This window comes from Dama dama, chromosome 33 (genome assembly GCF_033118175.1).
Source record: "Dama dama isolate Ldn47 chromosome 33, ASM3311817v1, whole genome shotgun sequence".
Lineage (NCBI taxonomy): Eukaryota > Metazoa > Chordata > Mammalia > Artiodactyla > Cervidae > Dama > Dama dama.
Window position 1 is genome coordinate 71,637,234 of NC_083713.1, and position 23,025 is coordinate 71,660,258.

The window sequence follows — 23,025 nt, forward strand, 5'->3', positions numbered from 1 at the left end:
TAGCCTCCACTGGAGAAAAGCCTGCCTGACAACAAAGACTCGGCATAGCCAAAAACAAATAAATTTGTTTTTTTAAAATTCATATAATCTATTGACCCCAAATATACTCTAAAATTCACTTTTAAAAATTAAATACCGGCTGCTGACGTGTTACCCTCTCTTTATGTTAAAAGCTGAGTGACATTCCAATTCCCTAGAGCAGAGATGGTAACAGGCCATAAAGCAGCATTTCCATAGGCGGAAGTCACTGAAAAGTGAGGGAAGGAAGCACAAGGCAAGCATGTCTTCAGCTATTTCAAAACTTGGCCTAGGCTGGATCCCCAACAAGGAAAAACATTCTTCCTTCTCCTCAAGATCACATAGCACCCGGTTCCCTGGGATCTGCAATCACTACTAGTTCTGAGGCAGGAGGCAGATGCCATGGCTCCCCTCCCACCCCCCACCCCCACCCCCCTAGGGTAAAGCAATTGAAGATTCATTTTCTGTGGGCCAAAACTCCACCAGGAGAATAACAGGAAAATTGAGAGAGGAGGCTGTTCCCTGCCCAGACCACATATTTCCCATTCTTGAAGTCAGGCGACTCCCCAGCTACATATGTGCAAAAGGGTTCAGTGGAGGTCAAAAGGGAAGTGATGATAAGAAATGTTCTACCCTTAGGCCTTTTCGGTATAATCTATCTTGGCTAAGAGATACATGCACACACATGAGAGGATCCTGAGATGTATCAAACATGGACTCTGAACCAGGCAATTCAAAATGACTGGCCAACAGAAACTTGGAAGAAATGTCCCATAAAAGTAATTCAAATTACCACGAAGGTAAAACTAAGGGACTCTCTCTCAGTCCCCCTGTGTCCCTATCCACATATAATGTACTCTTTTTCCTCTTAATAAATATTCCACTTGCTTCACTACTTTCTGACTTTGTGGAAATTCTCTTCTGCAAAGCTGAAGGGCCAGGGCCCTTGTCACTGACCACTGGTCTAGTGGCTAGGATTTGGGGCTCTCACCACAACGACCCAGTCTCAATCTCTGGTTAAGGAACTGAAGCCCCACTTGAAGCCGCTGCAAACTCAGGCTCCCTGAGACCAGTTCCATACTTCAGTCACTTTAAGCAACCTGGGCACAAAACCACCATGTGGAAGGTCGGTTTTTTTTTTTTTAAGTGGCATATATTCCAAAGAAGCAACCAAAAAATCAACCCCACTTAAGCTGGAGATTACCAAGTTAATTCAAAACACTAGCTTTGCTTTCTGCAATGTTTAACTTCAGTCAAAATTCAATGACACTAGCCAACCTTGGAGGAATAAAAAGAAAATTCCATTTTCAGAGGCACCTAATCTTTTCAAATGTGCCAAACACAACACAAACACAATAACTGTGTTAACCCACGCCTCCTGGGGCTCCTGCACTGCAGGGAGAATCATTACCACTGAGCCACCAGGGAAGCACAAAACCTGCCTACTAGAAAATATATTTGACTGCAAATACGATCCACACAGGGAATAACCTGAATCTCATCAAGGAAGCTGTGAGCACCAAAGGATGGAGGCAAAAGTGAATCCAAGTTTCATATGGGACTAAGGGCAAAAAGACAGTTCTGAATTGTCATTTGGGAGGAAATTCACATCTCTTACAATTCAAATGTAATTTCCCCAAAGTTAGCTCCAAAATTTGTTAATTCGTTTGGCTTTGCTTTCTCAAACAAAATTACACATGGGCTGAAGACTCGAGATGTGCTCCCTGCTATTACATCTCCACTTCTCCTCTTTTCATTAAGCCTGACCTCCATTAAGTTAGTAAGTTATGTCTGAAAGCGTCTACCTGGCCTTTCTTTAAACACCTACAGCTACAAACTAATGTGGGAAGAAGCTGGAGGTTGATCTGCAGTCCACTCCTCTTTACAAATTAGGAACTGGAGAGGAACGGTCTCTATCAAAAGATCTCTGGAGACTTATTTTCCATCAATTCCCTCCTTTCACCTAGCTCCTTTGTAACCGCAGCCTGAAAATTCTCCCTTTGGTCTTTAGGTATCACCTTCAAATTCCCCACCCACCTTTCTCCCACGGAGAATATTAGCCTCTGCAACAACTTTGCAAAACTGCCCTAGTCTCCTTATCCTCTGCTCAAAAGCCTCTAACTTTCCATTTCACTCAGAATAAAACTCAAAGTTCTGCATCATCTAGCCAGCCTGCCACCTCCTTAACCTTCCAGCCTCATCTCCTATCCTCCCCTCACTTCCTGCTCATACATTTACACTCATTTTCTGCCTGGAATGCTTCCTCTTGAGGGGCTTTCTCAAAAGTTACCTTCCCTTAATCCTTCACCCTACGGTCTGGAGCAATGCAAGTAACCTGACAAGATTTCAGTACACACTCATGAACGAAGGAAAGTCATAACAGCTGTCTGCTGAGCACCTAGTCCGGGCCGAGTCTGTTAACGTGAAAGTGTTACTCGCTCAGTTGAGTCCTGCTTTTTGCGACCCCATGGTCTGTAGCCCCTCCAGGTTCCTCCGTGCATGGGATTCTCCAGACAAGAATACTGGAAGGTGTTGCCGTGCCCTCCTCTAGGGGATTTCCCAGACCCAGGGATCCAACCTGGGTTTCCCACACTGCTGGGCAGGTTCTTTACCGTCTGAGACACCAGGGAGGTCAAGACAAATAAGACACTGTCCCTGACTTGAGGGCACCAGATGGATTACCGCACACAAACAAAACAGGACTGCAAATCACGGCAAATGGCAAGTCACAGAACGTGTCAATCACTCAGAGAAAGAGGTCTTGGCTTCGACCCTCTGGGAACCATTCCAGCTTCCCACCCTCGCGCAGTTCTCCAGGGACCACCCCCAGAAAGTCTCTAGACCCTACAAAAGGACCGGGCCCCTCGCCCTCCCCAAGCGTGAGCCGTTACTCGTCCAGCGGCGCGACTTCCGGCATCTCACGCAGGACACAAGATTTAATGAAACAAATTTTAAAACCTCCGCTCTTCAGCTTCCAACCCCCTCTCTGCCTCGCGGGTCACTCCCCACGGTGACCCGGGAACCCAACTCCAGCTCTGACCACCTGGCAGTCACTACGGAGAGCGCCCTACTTCCGCGATCCTCACCTGCTCCCGGCGTCCCCTTCGGCTCCTCCCCGCTGCGCTTGCGCAAGCAAACCCCGCGGGTTCAAGCGGGGTTGGCAGCGTGGGGCGGTTGGGCACGCCCCCAGCGTACATCTGGCTCCTGATTGGCTGTCTCTCGCTGGTCCGAGCACCGCTGGAGAGGCCTAAGGCTGCGCTTCCAAAGGCGCTGTCAGTTGAGTATCTCGTGCTACTGCTTGCTGCTCTTCGCCGCCTCCGCGGGCTTCCTGGAATCTTTGCAACACCGCCGGCATGTCTCAGGTAATACGCGTGCCCAGCCTTGGCTACGAAGGTGCCACGAGGCGGGAAGCTGGTGCGGGGATTATCCCGCAGACACAACCCCGCAGGGTCTTTCCCTTCCGTGCTCTGCTGTTATTTCTGGACCCTTGCCCAGCCCAGACTCTGAACAGAGCCCTGTAAGCGGAACTTTCCGGTTACTGAGCCCGCAACGGCTGGCAAGTTGCCATAGGGAAGACTTCGTTCGCAGTGAAGCAGGAATTGAGGTCGGAAGCTAGCGTCCACCATGGACAGATGGGATGTAATGGTTTTCATAGAATGAAAGACTAAGGGGACAGAGTGCCCCATCCGGAAGGACAAGGCAGGAGTAGGGGTGCCAGATAGTGGAGAAGCCAGGAGGCCGCGGTCGAGAGCTTGGAGGTCAGGGGAAGGAGGGGCCGAGTGTCCAGCGCGAGGCCAGGGGAGGGTCGCAGCCTGAGGAGGGGTGACCGAGAGGCCTTTCCCTTCTCTGACTGTAGACGCTTTCCCGGGACCCAGCAGTGGGGGGCGATCTTTGGCTCCTCCCCCGTCTCCAGTCCGGACGCTGGGACAGGGATTGGCACCGGATTCCCTGGCCTCGGAGGGAGGGGGCCAGCGGGCTCTGGCCGCTGAAGCGCTGCGTTCATGCAGTTTTCTCCGCTGTTTCAGTCACCCAGTGCCAGCCCTATCGCAAGTCAGGGCTGTCCTGAGACCTCTGTCGGGTCAGCCAGTTGGCCGTGCTTTTTCTGTGAAGTGTGTGTCCACTGCAGCGTCAGCCTGCCTCCTTCACCTCTGTTTCCAGCACGTGATATCTGGTTTAGTGAGACAGCCCCATACATAGTTGTCGAAGTGAGTGAAGGGATGTGCATACCCTCCTGGTTTTGCTGAATCTCTCTAGCTGCCCTGTTGAGAAGATGAGGAAGACTGCTTTTCCTCACCAGCAGGGCAAGAGAGTGCTTCCTTTCCAACCCCTCCATCCTCATTACCGAACTCTAGTCAGGCCTCTTCTCTCCCTCATATTTAGGCTGAGTTTGACAAAGCTGCTGAGGAAGTTAAGCAGCTGAAGGCCAAGCCAGCAGATGAGGAGATGCTGTTCCTCTACAGCCACTACAAACAGGCAACTGTGGGTGACGTAAATACAGGTATGTTGAGGTGGAGTTGGGAGGGCCCAGATTCATCAAAGTAGGCTTGGCAGCCTTGGTTGGTGCTGAAACTGTTAGCTCTGGCAAGCTCATTCTCAAAACCACCCACAGCCCTACACTTAAGGTGGTTCCTGGGGTTTAAGCTGGGAGAGGTTACCCAAAGATAATGTTCCCGAGTGGGGTTTGGTGGCCCAGATAGCAGAATTCAAATCCCAGTCTGAGGACTTGTCTTGTTATCACCAGCATTTTCTACCTATTTGGGGGGAACAAAGATCCCAGCTTTGAAGAGACTTGCTCCAAGCTCTCAGCTCAGTAGTAGTTTTGTTGAACCACACTATTTCCACCCCAGTCAGACAGGATCAGAGTCAGGGCGCTTGGCAGCTGGGCCAAGCCTGATGTCAGCTGCTACAGCCAGAGTAGGCTGGCTTTCTGCGTCAGGTCAGAAGCATTTTTTTCTGACAGCAATTCCCCATTTGTTCCCTGTCAAAAAATCTAGGTACAGATTTGAGACCTTGGTTTGGACCACCATATTCTATAATGTCTTTTCTCGCTTGGACAGTTTTCATTCTGCCCCTAAGTTCTTCAAACTCAGGAGTATATGGCAATAGCATGATGCATTGTACACAGGTACTCAGAGATGGTGGCCACAGTAGCATAGAGGAGGTCACCCCTTGCTCCTGTTTAGGAGGGTGGGCGTAGCCCCTAATTCCATTGCAGTTAGGGCAGAGGGTAGAGCAGGTGGGCTGGCTGCTAAGGATCCTGGGCAGTGCCAAATCAAACATCACAGGGAGTGGAACTCCCCTGATGGTCCAGTGGCTAAGATTCCATACTCCCACTGCAGGGGGCAAGGTTCAATCCCTGGTCAGGTAACTAGATCCCACAGTTAAAGATCCTATATGCAGCAACTAAGACCCAGCATAGCCAAATAAATAAAATATTTTAAAATAAAAATCACAGGGAGAACTTAGTTAAGAAAGATCTTGTGGTGAAGGTGAGTTTTACCCTGGGTTTATAAACTCTGCGCCTTCCCAGGGAGGCAGGGGAAATGAAGTGGGGGTGGCCAGAGTGACTGAGACACTTTTCTGACAAACATGATTGTCACAGAGACTGTCCTCTGCCCTGCTTTCACATTAGTGTAGGTAGACTGGCTTGGGATTCTTATGACTTCCTGATCAGCTCACTCTAGGCCTCTTCGGTCCAATACAGCCGCCACTAGCCACATGCAGCTATCTAAATTTAAACTGAGAATAGTTAAAATAAAGTCAATAGTTCACTCCCCAGTCACACTTCAGGTGCTCAGCTTGCACCCTGAGTTAGACAGTGCAAATGTACCACCTTTCCATCATCATGAGAGGGCTACTGGGATGTGCTAATCTCAGATTCTGATGATGATTCTGGGGCGCAGTTTCCCTCAGGTGTCCCTGGGAATGCTTCCTGGCAAGCACTTCGGGGGAGACTGTATGTTTCTCAGACACTGTGGTCCTGGCTGTGGACACTGCAATTGCTCCCCTGGGCTTTCTTCTTAGCATGGCAGTGAACTAGGTCAGCGGGGAGGTGGTAAGTGTGTTCCCCAGGGGAACAGGCTCCCCAGACCTGATAACAGGTCTGCAGGTGTAAAACCAGGGTATATCTTAAAGGAAGCTTGCCCTTGGGTTGGGGTGGGGGGGAATAAAATTCCCATAAAACAATAAGAAATAGACTAACAATTTGGTGGCAAAATGGGGCAAGAATATGAACAGACAGTTCACAGAAAAGGACACCTACAAAACTGATAACAATAACATGGGAGAGAGACCTTGGGTGGGAAGAGTGGAAGGAAACTTTATAGTAATCCCTTTGTGGTGTTTGAATTTTAAGCCAGGTGAATGGATTGTGGTACTTGTTTAAAAAAAATAAAGTACGGTTTTTAAAAGAAATTTTGGAGTTAATTTATAAGAAAGGGTCTCTCCAGTAATGAGAACAGTTTTCCTCCTATTTTCTCTAGATTTTAAGTTTGAATTTCTGTACATGTGAGTTTCTGAAGGCAGAACCCACCATACCAGACCCATTTAACTCCATAGCAGAGCCTGGAAAAAGAAGATAAAATATGGCTATCATGGCAAGAAAATGGATAAAGTTCCCCATCAGAACTTGCAGCAGGTCTAATGTCTTTCCTTCCCTTGTTTAAGAACGTCCTGGAATGTTGGACTTCAAAGGCAAGGCCAAGTGGGATGCCTGGAATGAGCTGAAAGGTAATTGTTCTAATACGCTTCCCTCATTTGGGAACCCCAGTAATGAAATACTCTTCATTAAGGAGTGTAAGGGGTGAGGAGAGAGAACAGAATGGATGAGGCACATGCTGGGAACCAGTCTGACCTAGACCAGAATGGAAAAAAAAAAAAAAAAACTAGACCACTTATGATACATTTGTGCCATTTCCAAAAACACCATCTCTGAGTCATAATATCATCTGGAGAGTGGAGGGGCAGGGGACCAGGCCACTGACAAACAGACTGGAAGGGGATAAGTTGCCTTGGGCTTTATAATATTCAGAATAGGGATGGTTTCCTGTCCACACCTTCCTTTCCCTTACAAGGCCAGGCAGTGACCCCCTGGCCCAAGTAGCCCTCCCTATTTCCCTTCAAGCCAGAAAGGCACCTAAAAAAAGAAATGAATTAACGTATGGCAGGCTGCTGGCACATCGTAGCCTCGGTGAATGGAGCTATTATATGCTAAGAACAGAGGCCAAGAAGTATCCCGGCTGTGACTTAATCACATGCCACCTGCGGCGGCAAGACCCAGAAGTTGGCACTGAAGTGCCTGCCAGCTTTTGTGTCCTAGCTTGCTCGTTTCTGAATAAGCCCTCTGTCTTCCTGCAAATGAGAAACCCTTGAATTCAAAAGGGGCCAGAATACAATAAATACACTCCTAGGATCTGCAAGTAAGTGAAACAGGAATGCCCCTCTGACTGTCCATTCCCATTGGGCATTTCCATACCATTCTGAGGCCCCATGTACTCTCCCCTACTCCAGAACACACACTGATTCCCACTGAGTCTCTCTCCTTCAGCGTAGAATCCAGGACACCAGGCATCACTATCTCTGAGGGATATCTCCAGTGTCCTCTGTCTTCCCCTCCAAGGGCCAGCTGCTTGTTTTCAGAGCTCCCAAAGCTGCTCTCTGGGGAGAAGAGGGTATCTGGCTTTGTTTCTTCCCTGGCAGCTTAACACCTCTGAGAGATAAGGGCCCAACAGAGAAACATTTGATAGATCAAAGCCAATCGTGAAAGTCAGTGGGACACAACCTGTGTCCCCAGTGGGATACTCACCTGGCCAGCAAGCCAGTGACAGGCCTCGGGCAGCTGCACACACATTATGAGCTCAGTGCTTTATGGAGCCTTCCCTGCGGGCCAAGCTCCTTAAGGACTTCAAAAGTCACGTCCTGGCCAGGTCTGTGCGGTGTAGGTGGTAGAACCCCCAGCCCTTTCACAGGTGAGAAACTGAGGCTCGCAGCATTAACCTGGGGCTCTAAAGTTTGCTGCCTTTCTACAGCACTGCCTCTCTGACAAATAATCTTGTTGATGCCTTGCAGGGACTTCTAAAGAAGATGCCATGAAAGCTTACGTTGACAAAGTAGAAGAACTAAAGAAAAAATATGGAATATAAGAGTGGGTTTGGCTGCCAGCCATTCATTTCACCTAAACTGACTTAATGCCTTGTTTTTCTAATACTGTGGATGAAGTTAATAGATAACTAGCTAAACCAGGAGCTCAAGACAGCCCAGGATATGACTCTAACAGATTAGGAGCTGAAACAGTTATTAATCCTTGCTGAGTAATTTTTATCAGTAGATGAATTAAAAGTATCTTTGTTACTTTACGTCTTTGATAACTTGGGCTCTTGAAATAATGTCCTCTGTTCCAATCTCTCTTCCTCACTTTTTCTAAAGATTTCATCTAGAAGTGTTCGAACTTCTCTAGCTCCCCCTGTACACTTTGCTGGAGTGGGCAGGCGCACCCACCTGTTCAGACCTGGCATGTGTTCACCTTGGTGCAGAGGAGTTATCACAGAAGTGGCCTTCGCTGTCTCCATCTTCCCCAACTTCAACTACACCAGTCAGGTGGGCTGAGACGTCAATCTGCAGGTACTGCCAGCCCTCTGTCAAGAACACTGCTGGCCTCATACTCTGAGGAAGGCAGGGTTGATGAGCATTTGAGGTCTGGCTGAGGTCCAACCAGTCCATGGTTGCAGGGTAAACAAGCAAGGAGGGAAGCCCCAGTCAGGGTGAAACATGCATTTTCAGGGAGCATCCCCAGTGTCCATCGGGGAAGCTTGGTGACATGCAGCTGGGCAGGCAAAAAGCAAGTAGGGGAAGTGAGGGCTCAGCAGGGAGAAGGGCAGTCAGGACCTCGGAAGGGCAAGGGGTTAAGGCTGCAAAGAAGACAGGCTGAGGCCTGACTTTGCAGGTGGCTGAATAGTAAGAATAAAAGGAGACAGCAGTCAGACCCTCTGTGCCTCATGTTCCCCTTCAGTCACTTCCAAAGTCCTGCCAGGGAGGCAGTCATATTTCCATTTTGCAGGTGAGGATGCTGAGGCAAAAAGGAATTTAAAGAGGCTCTCTGAGGCCAGGCAGCTCTTAGATCTCCCCTCCAGAGCCAGTGCCCTGCTCCTAGACATAGTCAGCCTTGCTCCAAAGCAGTGAGACCTGAGCACTGCAGTAACTTGCCTAAGGTCACTCAGCTGGTAAAGAAACCCAGGACCAGCATTCAGGTGCAGGTCTTCTTGGATCAGATACCTGTACCAGCCAAGGTGGCCTCAAAGGAGTGAGTAGCACTGGTGGGAAAAGCAGGAGGAAGCAGGGAGGGCATCTGGTATGGCTGGAATACAGCGTGCCTTCAGTGTGGAAGGAGACTAGGTAGTGGGAAGTTGACAGCCAAGTTTAAAAGTACAGAATTTGGCCATAGGTGCTGGGGAGCTGCAGGGGTCAAGGCGTTCAGATGGTCAGTCTGACTGTCGGTGATTATTGAGAATACTGAGTCATCCAGTTCCAGCCCAGGCTGCCCATGGAAAACGAAGCCCCACAGTTCAGATGTGCGGTGGAGGTGAGGGGATGCCCTGAAGAGCAGTGCCAGTTCCTAGGTGCTGATGTGATCAAGGGCATACGAGGCAGGGAACCTGGCCTCCCACCCAGCTCCACTCCACCCAGGCTGCCAAGACCACCCAGCGCAGGGGGCACCTCTGAGCCCCAAGGGAGGCAGTAAGGAGCCGTAGCCACCCACCTGGACCCATATTTAGATCATCTTTGCTCAGTTATTGGCTGTTTTGGGGAGTAAGCCAGAGGAAAAACAAAGTCCAAGGTATGGCGCTTGTCTTAAATAGACCTGGCTCCAGGGTCAGGCCTGGTGTAGCCTCCAGGGGGTGTGAGAAGGTCCTGCCATAAAGGAGGTACCACGTGTGTGGCACTTTATCAGGAATTTCTCTCTCACCCTCCTTCAAACCAGTTTTTGTCCCTGGCAGCATCCCTTGCAGTATCTATCAGTCAGGGACCTAGCCCGAGTCTAACACTGGAGATGGTGTGGGTAAGAAAATCAACTACCTGGTACCCTGCCCTATTTCTAGCTTGGAAAGGCAGCGCAGACTTGTGCTCAGACATGTCATTGCCTCGTTGCCAGCCAGGATCCCAGAAGAGTGGACCTGAGCTTAGGGAAGCCCTGACAAAGAGCACAGTGTGGCCCTCTGCAGTTACTGCTTAGATGGTACTATGACGACTCTTATCTCTTCTCCAGTGGATACCAATGGGAGAGACACTGGAGTGAAAAGACAGACCCAAGACCCCTCTGCCCACCAAAGGCATGGCCTCTGATGAATGGCCATTATTTGCAAAGGACCTGCAGGGTCAGGCTCTTTGCTTCAGTTCTGAAATTATCCACAGTGCCTTGAGGTGGGAACTGTACCTCTTTGCTGTGTTACCATGCCCATTATTCAAATGAGGAAAAGAAGGCTCAGGTGATGAGTTGATCCAAACCCAGGGCTCTCTGACCAGGAAGGCCTTGCTTGTCCACGTCTGTCACATCCCCTCTAGTCACCACTCATTACCTGGTGACCCCTGTCTCGCTAGGCTAACATAAAGTCAAAGTCACTCAGTCGTGTCCAACTCTTTGCAGTCCCCATGGACTGCAACCCACCAGGCTCCTCTGTCTATGGAATTCTTCAGGCAACAATATAGAGTGGGTCACCATGCCTTCCTCCAGGGGATCTTCCCGACCCAGGAATTGAACCCAGATCTCCTGCATTGCAGGTGATTGACAGACTCACATGTGAATCCCACTCCAGCCTCTCTCAGGTGCTGAATCATCTATCTTCTTTGAGCCACACTTTCTTCCATCTGGAAAATGAGCCGATAAAATGGGTTAAGTGCTTGGCACAATGCCCAGCAAACAGCGACTGCTAGCAGCCTGGAGGCCTTCCCTAGCCGGGGGCGGGGGTGGGGGGGGGGTGCCAGGTCACCATGTTTTCCCTACACTAAAGTAGTTCCAAGATCCAAAAAGCCTGGGAACTGCTGCTAGAGACCAGGCATCTTAGGGGCCACAGAAAGGCCCCTGGATTGCAACTGGACCTTGGCTAAGCACTGCCCAAGTCACACAGACATAGGGCAAGTTGTGTCAACTCTGTAAGCCTCAGCTTCTTCATCAGTAAAGTGGGGCTGAGCAGAAGGTCGTGGGGTCCAGTACAGAAAGGAAGGGGAGCAGAATAGGGGAATGAGAAGGCCCCAGGGGTTCCTGGCTTGCAGGAATCAGGCTGGAAAGTTTTGAGGGGGCAGTTTAAGCAGCATAAAGGTATAAAGTAAAATTACAGGTATTCAGAGTTGAGGATGAACCAAAAGAAATAACCAGCGGAGGCAGGCTTTAAAGAGCTGAGGCTTTGGACTGGCTCAGGGCAGGACAGCGCCTCTGCCCTCAGCAGCTCCCAGGAAAGAAAGGGGCAGAACGGTTCTTCCCTTTTATTTATTTGCGTGAGTACACACAACCTGTCTTTTGAAGGGACGTGGGGTAGCTAAGAACAGACCCCCCCAAATGAGCAAAGCCCCACCAGATGCCCTCCTTGTTCTGAAAGCCGTAAACCAGGAAGCGCGCCAGGAGGGCCCGGGAGTGCCCTCTGTGCACCTCCAAGCAGAGAACCCCCCTTGCTTCACAACACCCTCCTGCCTCGGATGCAACTCGATCCTTGGAGGACCAGGAATAGAAGACCTACACCTTTTTTGTTTTATGATGTTTTGATAAGTATCCTTGCTCAGGAGTGAGTGTGAGTAAGGAATGAACAAACTAATATAAGTCTAGCCTGCAAACGTTTAGATACCCCTGCAAAGCCTTTCCAGAGTAATCAGTGAGATATCAAAGACGGTAAAGGACTCTGCACTTGGTAGGAGGGGTAATATCAAACAGGTTCAGCGTGTAACTTGTGGGGCTTCCAAATGCTCTGCTAGAGTGGGATAGACGGTGTTCCCTCAGGATATAGGTCCAAGTCCTAAGCACCACTGCCCCCAAATACACACACCACACCTCAGGATGTGACCTTATTTGGAAAGAGGATCTTTGCAGTTGCAATTGAGATAAGGATCTCAAGACAAGATCATCCTGGATTAAGGCTGGGCCCTAATCCAATAACTGTTGTTCCTATAAGAGAAAAGAAAGTGAAATTTGAGACACAGATATGCAGAGAGAGAAAGACAATGTAAATGCGGGGGCAGAGACTAGAATTAGGCATCTAGGAGCCAAGGAATGCCAAGGGCTACCAGCAACACCAGAGGCTAAGAGAGAGGCCTGGGACAGATCTTCTCTAGGTCTCCAGACGGAACCAGGCCTGCCGACACCTTGAATCTGGATTTCTAGCATCCAGAACTGTAGTAAAATAAATGTCTGTGGTTTTAAACTATCCAGTTTATGTGATTTGTCAGAGGAGCCCCAGGAAACTAATATGCCTGCTAATAATCCTCATATGGCTGTCGGTGGGCTGGTCTCGTCCAGCAGTGGCCCTTCTTCAGAAGACCCTTAAGGTCTTTGTCAAGTGCAAATGAGACACCAGTAGCCGGAGGGCTCTCTGGCGAATACCTGATCGGGCTCACCTCAGTTAAAAGTCCGGAGAAGGCAATGGCACCCCACTCCAGTACTCTTGCCTGGAAAACCCCCATGGACGGAGGAGCCTGGTGGGCTGCAGTCCGTGGGGTCACGAAGAGTTGGACACGACTGAAGCGACTTAGCAGCAGCAGCAGTTAAAAATCACCAGCCTTAAGGTATGGGAGCCAGCACGGTTTTGGTGGAAATCAAGAAAAAGCTAGAGCTCAGGTTGCCGCTAACGTGACCACACTTAGAAATCACCCACGGGCACCAGGGCATGAAACTTACCAAAAGAGGGTGGGGACTGCAAAGTGAGAGGGGGTCGGAGAGAAGGATTACCTCAGCCCTTCACACAGCTTTGCCTAAGTGTGGCCCTGAGGGACACTCAGTTCACCAGAAGATATGTAGTGGTGGAAATAGCATGGGCTTCCCAGAAAGATTTAAATTTGAACCACAAAGTGGCTACTTTTGCTTTTTCTGACCTTGAGCCAGCTTATTTTCTCTGAGCCTCAATTTTTTCTTTTTTTGGTCTGTAAAATAGGGATAATCTCTATGGTGCAGAATTGAGGGGAGATTTTAATAAACGCCTAACACAAAAAAGAAAAATGAATACACACTATCAACAAAAGCATTTAGGACGACTAAGGAATGGATCCATCTATTTAGAGTATTAAAATTTGAGAGGTTCTGGTTGAGATAGCCCAGACTCTTCCCTGATCTTAAACTGTGTACCTTTTGTGCTCGTGTGTGCTTGGACCGGCATTTCTGCTTTTGAGGAATAACGCCCCCTCCCCTATTCCAGGGCAATTAGTCCACCAGAGTCCTAGAGTATAAGAGGGGTCATTTTTCCTGAAGGTCCCAGCATGAAAATCCTAGGGAAAAATGATTGCCTGGGTCACTTGACTGTCTTTGTACCAATCTCAAGGCCAGGGGCATAGAACCTAAGTGGCCAGGCCTTGTTGGAAAGTTCGCCCATCCTCCAAAATCTCTAACTGTAGGGACTTTATAAGTGGGAGCTGCTTGCTGCCATCTTTCCCAGAAGCATGGAAGAAGCTGTTTGGCATAGCAAAGAATGATTTCAATAAAATCTCTTAACTGAGATTCTATTTGGATACCAGAAGAAAAAAGATATCTGTTGCTGTTAAGTCACCCCCAAGGTTAGTGACTTAACGATTTCATTATCATTCTCCTGGTTCTGGACTTAACTAGGCTCAGCTGAGTGGCTCTTGTCCGGGATGGCTCATGCGGTTGAGGCTAGATGATGGTGGGGATGGGGGTCACCTCAGAGCTTCCTCACCCGCATGTCTAGTGGTTAATGCTGGCTGTTGCAGGACCCCGACCCACAATTCTCCACGTGGCTTGGACTTCCTCACAGCGTGGTGGCTGAGTTCCCAGAGTGAGTGTCCCAAGAGACTCAGGGTGAATCCGTACTGCCTTTTATAACCTAGCCTGGAAAGTCTCATGGCATGACCTCTACCATAGTCACAAGCCAACCCAAATTCAAGAAGGAAGAACACGGACCCCATTCTTGATGGAAAGGCTGGTGAGATGGGAGACACTGTTGCTGCTCTTTTGGGAAAATATTAATATAACCTGCCAGAGATTTATGACCATATAGCATGTGGCTGCCATCAAACTGTCTTTTCCAGATAACTGAACCACTACACTCCCATTCTGCTTCAGCTGGTTTAACATGGGTTTCTGTCACTTCCTGGTTACAACACTATAACAATATGTCACAGGGCTACTCTAAGGATTAGATGGTTGCTAATGCTTGCAAAACTCACAGCACAGTGCAAACTATAGGAGCTCCATAATTGGAAGTTCTCTTACCCCCACTCCTTCCAATGACTGATTTCCCCTGTGGATAGTGAGAATCTGCAACTAATGCCATCTATGTTGCAAAACAGCGGTAGCAGCAACCTTTATCATCATGGGCAGTTCATACCCTGTGCCTACAAGTACACTCAGGAAATTTGTAATACATGGCTCCAGCCCAGTACAGACAGAGCTCTGCTCATAAGCAGTAATCTTTGTTCCTTCTACCTATCAACTTAACATTGACATCAATACGATCCAAAACTGGGACCTGCACTTTTATATTATAAGCAAAAGATTTTGGAAATTGATTTTTTTAAGAGTTTTTAAACAAGTCTTTTCAGATACAGTTTCTTTACAACATATCCCAAATCCCTATGCAGACATCGCTCTCATATCCCAGTCCCAGGCTGTGCGGCATTTAAAAACAATTTTTTTCTGGACACCCCTGGTGGCATAGTGAACAGGAGTCCGCCTGCCAATCCAGGGAGCACAGGTTCAATCCCTGGTCCAGGAGGATTTCATATGCTCGGAGCAACTAAGCCTGTGCTCAGCAGCTACTGAGCCCACATGCCGCAACTGCTGAAGTCCAAGCTTCCCAGAGCCTGTGCGCTACAACAAGAGAAGCCACCGCATGAAGCTGGCGCACCACAATCAAGAGCAGCCCCCACTCTCAGAAACCAGAGAGAGCCCGTGCAAAGCAATGAAGACCCAGCGCAGCCAAAAATGAAATAAATAATAAAAATTAAGCAAATTTTCTGATTTGAAAAACAATGCGCATGCATTGCAGAAAACTTGGGAAATGCCAGAAATGTGAAAAAGAGAACAAGTTAACTCATAATCTTATAGCATACAATGGCAATCACATGTATATAAAATTCTGTAACCTGATTTTTCTCTCCTAAAACCATTTCGTGAAAAATGTTTGCAAAATAGTTGCATTACTTTGTTGGACTATAATTTAATTTGTAACCTGATAGATAATATCCACTTTTTGCTATTAGTATGATAATTTGTTAAACATCTTTATATACAAATCTTTGAAAACATTTTGATTTTTCACTCTTAGAATGTAATTTATTGATTCAAAATGTATCATTTTTATACATATTTTTAAATTATTTCCATAAAAAGTTCTTACTGCTAATGTACAATAGTGCCTTTTCACTATCACTTCCTTGCCAGCATTGAATATTATCACTTAAAATTTCTTTTGTTTTTACAATCTGGCAGGTAAAAAGTGGTGTCTTGCAGTTTGAGACTTCCTTGAAAGTGAGAGTGCTTGAGGGCTGTCTTTTCCAGGTTCTTTAGTGACCTCTGCTCCTACAGATTCTTTCTCCCTCTCTCTCTCTCTCTCTCTCAACCTCCTGGCCATCTTTCACCATCTTGCACAGTTTCTGCTCATTTCTTCGGAGCAGACATTTCTTTCTCGGTTTCACCTCTGCTCTCCAAAGTCTCATTCTGCCAGGGAGCACAAGGCCAGACGTTTTCCATTAAGCAAGGCCATGTATGTGAAATGGTCAACTAGGAAGCCCCTGGAGATGGCAGGAGTGCAGAGCTGGACTGCGCCCAGGAAAGCGGCATGGGGCGGAGGTGCCTCCCCTGGGGCTGGGCAGGCCGGATGCCACAGGCTGGGAGAAGAAGGCTAAGTGCCTAGCTTTTCCTGAAGTCACCGCAGGCGGTAGGTGAGGACTCAGTCCTTCTACACCAGGCCAACCGGTCAAGACACACAAGCCTGCATGGGAATACGAGCTCCTGGCTAGGAGGGAGGAAGCCGCTCTCCTGCATTGGCAGCCGCAGGACAGGAGGACACAGACTGAGAAAGAATCTGCAGAAACAGGTGACTGCAGAGCAAGAGGGGAGTTTCTGGTGGCTCAGCTGGTAAAGAATCCACCTGCAATACAGGAGACCCCAGTTCGATTCCTGGGTTGGGAAGATGCTCTGGAGAAGGATAGGCTACCCACTCCAGTATTCTTGGGCTTCCCTAGTGGCTCAGATAGTAAAGAATCGCCTGCAATGTGGGAGACCTGGGTTCAATTCCTGGGTTGGGAAGGTCCCGTGGAGGAGGGCATGGCAACCCGCTCCAGTATTCTTGCCTGGAGACTCCCCTGGATAGAGGAGCCTGGCGAGTTACAGTTCATGGGGTTGCAAACAGTCCGATGCGACTAAGCACAGCACAGCAGAGCAAGAGAAGCTGGCCTTCTTTTAGCCTCACTGAACCTTAAAGGACTTTTCAAGGACTTTCAACTTATTCCTGCCCATTTTTAATGAAACTGAAAACATGAAGTGAAAATACTATTTTTTACAGTGAGCTCTCGAGTACTCCCTACCTAGATTTTTACCACAGCATTTTACTCTAGCTGTTTTATCATATAGCTAGATCCACTACTCTATCCAGCAACCTGAGCCATTTTTTGGATGCCATTCAAAGTAACTTGCAGGCATTCATATGCTTCTCCCTGAATACTTAAGCGTATATATAGGGTTGGCCAAAAAGTTCATTCTGGTGTTTCTGTAAGATGTTACGGAATATTATTAATTACAGTTCAACACTTGCTTACAGTTTTATTATTTCTTTGGGATAAAATTTATTTATAATAAAATGCAAAATCTTAAATATACCAGCTGGTAAGTTTCAACAAGTACACGGACCTGTACAACCCAGATCCCTATCAAAATCTTAGGGGAAACGCTGACTGAAACCACTCGCCCTGGGCCAGGCACCCAGATAGCAATCATCTGCACCAGTTACTTTACAACAGGAGGTCCTGGCAAGGAACATGGAACTAACAAGCCACCACCAACCACAGGAATTCGGGAAAGGTCAACAAGAGACGCCAAAAGTCCTACCAATCTCCCACAGTCCTCCTTGCTGGAATCCATCTTGGCTAAGCAATGTGTATACCACAAAGGACCTGGAGCCAGAATGACTGACCAGAGAGAATCTGGACAGTACATCACCTAAAACCGGAGACTGCAAACCACATGGTAGACAGTTCTCCTGGGTTCATTTACCCTCCTGCTCTCCACTGGGGTGCCCCTTCCCAATAAAGTCTCTTGCTTTATTAGCACTGGACAATCCATTTCTGAGTGTTAGACAAGAGCTCAGTCTAGGGCCCTGGAAGGGGTCCCCCTTCCTGCAACAAAAATATAGAACGCTATCATTGATCCAAAAAGTTCCTTCACGTTCCTTTCCAGTCACTGTCTGTCATCATGCTCCCAGAGGCAAACATCACTCTCATTTTTTTCTCCCTTGCCTGTTCTACAACTTCATGTGAATGAAATCATACCTGTATATCCTTTGTGTAAGGCTTATTTCACTTCATCTAAGGACACTTTATTATGTGAGAGGAAAGTATCAAACTATAGGGCCCACCAGCAAGTTTTCACTTGAGACGAAAGAAAACTGTTCATTACCTAGAATTTCATTTGAAACCACAGTGGGAAACACCATTAAGAGAGTACAAAGATGCTTTCTAAGGCCCACTTGACTTCACATTCCAGGATATCTGGCTCTGGGTGAGTGATCACACCATCATGATTATCTGGGTCATAAAGATGTTTTTTGTATAGTTCTTCTGTGTATTTTTGCCATATCTTCTGCTTCTCTTAGATCCATACCATTTCTGTCCTTTATTGTGCCCATTTTTGCATGAAATGTTCCTTTGATATTACTAATTTTCTTGAAAAGATCTCTAGTCTTTCCCATTCTATTGCTTTCCTCTATTTCTTTGCATTGATCACTGAGGAAGGCTTTCTTATCTCTCCTTGCTATTCTTTGGAACTCTACACTCAAATGGGTATATCTTTCCTTTTCTCCCTTGCCTTTAGCTTCTCTACTTTTCTCAGTTATTTGTAAGGCCTCCTCAGACAACCATTTTGCCTTTTTGCATTTCTTTTTCTTGGGGATGGTCTTGATCACTGCCTCCTGTACAATGTCATGAACCTCCATCCACAGTTCTTCAAGCACTCTGTCTATAAAATCTAATCCCTTCAATCTATTTGTCACTTCTACGGTATAATCGTAAGGGATTTGATTTAGGTCATACCTGAATGGTTTAGTGGTTTTCCCTAGTTTCTTCAATTTAAGTCTGAATTTTGCAATAAAGAATTTATGATCTGAGCCACAGTCAGCTCCTGGTCTTGTTTTTGCTGACTGTATAGAGCTTTTCCATCTTTGGCTGAAAAGAATATAATCAATTTGATTTCGGTATTGACCAACTGGTGATGTCCATGTGTAGAATCTTCTCTTGTGTTGTTGGAAGAGGATGTTTGCTATGACCAGTGCATTCTCTTGGAAGAATGCTATTAGCCTTTGCCCTGCTTCATTCTGTACTCCAAGGCCAAATTTGCCTGTTGCTCCAGGTGTTTCTTGACTTCCTACTTTTGTATTCCAGTCCCCTATAATGAAAAGGACATCTTTTTTGGGTGTTAGTTCTAGAAGGTCTTGTAGGTCTTCATAGAACCATTCAACTTCAGCTTCTTCAGCATTATTGGTTGGGGTGTAGACTTGGATTACTGTGATATTGAATAGTTTGCCTTGGAAACGAACAGAGATCATTCTGTCATTTTTGAGATTGCATCCAAGTACTACATTTGGGACTCTTTTGTTGACTATGATGGCTACTCCGTTTCTTCTAAGGGATTTCTGCCCACAGTAGCAGATATAATGGTCATCTGAGTTCAATTCACCCATTCCAGTCCATCTTAATTCACTGATTCCTAGAATGTCGATGTTCACTCTTGCCATCTCCTGTTTGACCACTTCCAATTTGCCTTGAGTCGTGGACCTAACATTCCAGGTTCCTATGCAATACTGCTCTTTACGGCATCAGACCTTGCTTCCATCACCAGTCCCATCCACAACTAGGTGTTGTTTTATGCTTTGGCTCCACCCCTTCATTCTTTCTGGAGTTATTTCTCCACTGATCTCCAGTAACATATTGGGCACCTACCAACCTGGGGAGTTCATCTTTCCGTGTCCTATCTTTTTGCCTTTTCATACTGTTCATGGGGTTCTCGAGGCAAGAATACTGAAGTGGTTTGCCATTCCCTTCTACAGTGGACCACATTCTGACGGAGCTCTCCACCATGACCTGTCTGTCTTGGGTGGCCCTACATGTCATGGCTCATAGTTTCATTGAGTTAGACAAGGCTGTGGTCCATATGATCAGTTTGATTAGTTTTCTGTGATTGTGGTTTTCATTCTGTCTGTCCTCTGGATAAGGATAAGAGGCTTCTGGAAGCTTCCTGATGGGAGATATTTTCATATCTGTTCTAAAAAGTACTTTAAACACTCATAAGAATGTCCAATGGGCATCAAGATGAAATGCAATCAGCTACCATCTCATGAAAACTAACCACATTTAGCAAATATTAATATGTGTCCTCTTAAAGCATATATTAGTATATGATACAAAACAAAGTAAAAAATACTGTATTATTAGATTAATATTTAAAATAAAACCATTATTTGAAATCTAGAAAAATGGTATAGATGGTCTTATTTGCAAAGTAGAAATAGAGACACAGATGTAGGGAACAAACATATGGGCACTAATGGGGTCAATGGGGTGGGATCAATTGTGAGATTGGGATCGCCATATATACACCACGTGTGTGCAAAGTTGCTTCACTCATGTTGATTCTTTGTGACCCTGTGGACTGTAGCCTGCCAGGCTCCTCTATCCATGGGATTCTCCAGGCAAGAATACTGGAGTGGGTTGCCATTTCCTTCTCCAGGGGATCTTCCCAACCCAGGGATTGAACCCAGGTCTCCTGCCTGCATTGCAGGCAGATGGTTTAACCTCTGAGGTATAAAGTAGACAACTAAGAAGAAGAACCTACTGGATAGCACAGGTAACTCTACATGGTGCCCTGTAGCGACCTAGATGGGAAGGAAATCCAAAAACAGGATATGTGGGGGGATATCTGTGTGCATGTGGCTGATTCACTTTGCTGCACGGCAGAAACTGACACGGCAGTGTAAAGCAACTCCACTCCAATAAAGAACATAAAGTGAAATGAAAAATAAGATAAAGTCATATCAGGAAATACACTATGGTGAAACCAGAAGCGTGTTGGTAACAGGACATTATTGTACAAATATTTATGCAGGATTCAAAACAGGATGATACTGTAAGCCAAGTGGAAACTGTTACGTGCTCCTTGGAAAAATCCTGATTATATATATAATACATGCTTATTAGAAGGGCTCTCTCCTTGTTTACAGGAAGAGAATGCACCTCCTGAAATACGTCAGAAGAATGAAAAGCTTTAACAAGACACAGACATACATTTTCTGATCTAAAAAATAACAAAAAGGAAAAGTAAAGAAATGGGGAATGAAGAACTACATATAAAAACATCAATTCTTTTGGGAAAGGAGCTTATTAAAAAATAAGATTATAGACACTCTAATTTACCATTCAAATAGAGATATACAAAATTAATCTAAATGCCTTCAGATATTGAAGTTATTAGGAGAAAGCTTATAATTTACAAAAGTTTCTAATTTGCAACAAAAGTGTCCAATTTACAAAAAGCACCCATTGTCTCAGCTCTTAAATATGCTACAGTTTTGAGTTTTAATATATTTCATCTTAAATTGTCTTAAGTAATACACAATGGCTAGTTTTTTTTTTTTTTTTTAATCACAACTGTCTTTGGATCTTCTAAAAGTGATTTGCCATAGCTTCATTATATTCTTATAAAAACTTGGTAGTGGCCTGGATATTATTATTTTAACATGTCTAGTTGCATTGTCATTCTGCAAAAGATGTTTCAATGACCTAATATTTACACATATCTAAGATGGTCAGTGTGTTAAAAGTAACTGTCAAGCAAGGCAATATCTTAATCTGGAAATGAGGTTAAGAAGTATATTAAGTGTATTTTAGATAATTTGTGTTCCTTTAAAGTCAGGAAATTAAAGTTATAGAAAATTCTGGTTTTTGCATACTTAAAATATTAAAGTAATGTATTTTTCAACTACTAATCCATTGTATCCGTATTGTCCGCACGTATCAGGAATTTAGTAAAGATCTTTGCGCCAGTGACTGAAGAGCTCAGTGCCCTAAGGACCAGGGGAGGCAAACACTCTCAGTCACTAAGGAAAACAGAGGTTTTTATATCCTTTCGAGGGCAGGTGAGGAAACAGCAACGGAAGAACGGGGCTAACTGTAAACTTCCCTTCTGCCCAGGGATCCCGCGTCTCCCCAGGCCGGCCCCGAGTCCCGCTCACCCCTCTCCCGGGGCTGCGGGGTCCCAGCACGCATCTCCCTCCAGGACGACACGTCAGTGCGGTCCCCCACAAACCACCCTGCGCCTGACCGACGTCTCGGCAGCACGACCTCCGTCCCGGCTCCCGCTGCACAACCAGCCCCTTCACAGGATCACCTCCTCAGACGCGCGGCGTAGCCGGAAGCGCTTTGCCGCCTCGGACGCGACCAAGCCAGGCAACTGCCCCAGAGCCACCGTGGCGGGCCCTCGGTCTTCCTGAGGGAAAATCCGCTCCGTTGCCAAGGACGCCGGAGAGGTGCGCATGCGCCCGTGCCGAGGACAGGAGGCCTCTGGCGCCACCTGCCGGCCACTGAAGGCCGAGCAGGACGCTCAGGGTCAGCAGTCGGAGGACACGCGCCCCCTCCTGGCCGGGGTGCAAAGCCATTCAATGTACTAGTGCCTCAGCCTCTCCGCTGATGGAGCTGGTGATGCCCTGCTCCAGCCATGCCTGCTTTCCTGCCAGGGACATGCCTCATTCTTTGGAGCCACAGCCTGAAGAACAAGAGCGTCATCAGTCTTTTAGGCCACTGGAAAGGAAAACCTATTCTCTCCTAGAAAAGAGATGCCCATTTCCACCATCACATTCTTTGCTGGATCGTCAACCTATTAAGATACATGGTATGGCAACTCTGATTGGAATAAAATCCTCCGTGGTTAACTACGATGCAGTCTTGATCATAGTCACAAGTAACTGAAGCAGAAGATAAAGGTGGAAAACTCTGGACTTGTCTCAATTTGGAAACTGAGAGCCAGAGATGACTCCAAGAAAGAGACAACTATCTGAAGCACTAGGACACAGTTGTCATGCCTTGGACCTTGCCAGGAAGGGGCTCAAACTGTGTTTTTCTCTCACCTAACAATTTCTCTCAAAATACAAAGAAATAAGGAAGAACATTATGCTCATGACCTTCTCTATTCAATTGTATTATTATGTATAAGAAAGTAATCTGCATTCATACCAGCTGTAAAATATCTGGAAACAAAATGATAATCATAGATTTAAAATATGATACATCTTGGGAATTCCCTGGCTGTCCAGTGGTTAGGATTTGGCTCTTTCACTGTCGAGGGGCCAAGTTCGATCCCTGGTCAGGGAACTAAGATCCTGCCAGCCAAAAAATATATGTTCGTATATGATACATCTTGAATATCCAAAAAATAGGATGGAAAGTGACCACCCCTCTACGGAGCCCCCAGCTTCCTCCTACGGGGTCTTCTCCACTTGTTTCAACTCCCACAGCAAACCCTGCTCTCAAGAAAGGAACTGGGCAGCCCACACTGACTGGATCCAGGAGCTGTGATGCTCTGCTATGGAAAAT

The 23,025-nt window shown here is 46.7% G+C and overlaps 2 protein-coding genes across 5 annotated transcripts in view; one reads left to right on the plus strand and one right to left on the minus strand.

Moving 5' to 3' along the window:
• C33H2orf76 (chromosome 33 C2orf76 homolog) overlaps positions 1-21,846 on the minus strand; it is an 89,146-nt gene extending 67,300 nt beyond the window's left edge. The window contains exon 1 of one of the 4 annotated variants that reach the window (XM_061135590.1): positions 21,824-21,846. The gene's annotated coding sequence lies outside the window, so the exon portion shown is untranslated. Of the gene's footprint in view, positions 1-3,104; positions 3,219-10,808; positions 10,879-21,823 lie in introns of those variants that run through there. The other 3 variants (XM_061135588.1, XM_061135586.1, XM_061135593.1) reach the window with 3 other exon arrangements.
• Positions 3,233-8,372, plus strand: DBI (diazepam binding inhibitor, acyl-CoA binding protein). The gene is made up of 4 exons (XM_061135596.1): positions 3,233-3,380; positions 4,399-4,516; positions 6,685-6,747; positions 8,086-8,372. Exons 1-4 carry the CDS (start codon positions 3,372-3,374, stop codon positions 8,157-8,159), a joined length of 264 nt encoding a protein of 87 aa, XP_060991579.1. The 5' UTR covers positions 3,233-3,371; the 3' UTR covers positions 8,160-8,372.
• Positions 21,847-23,025: the final 1,179 nt, after the last annotated feature.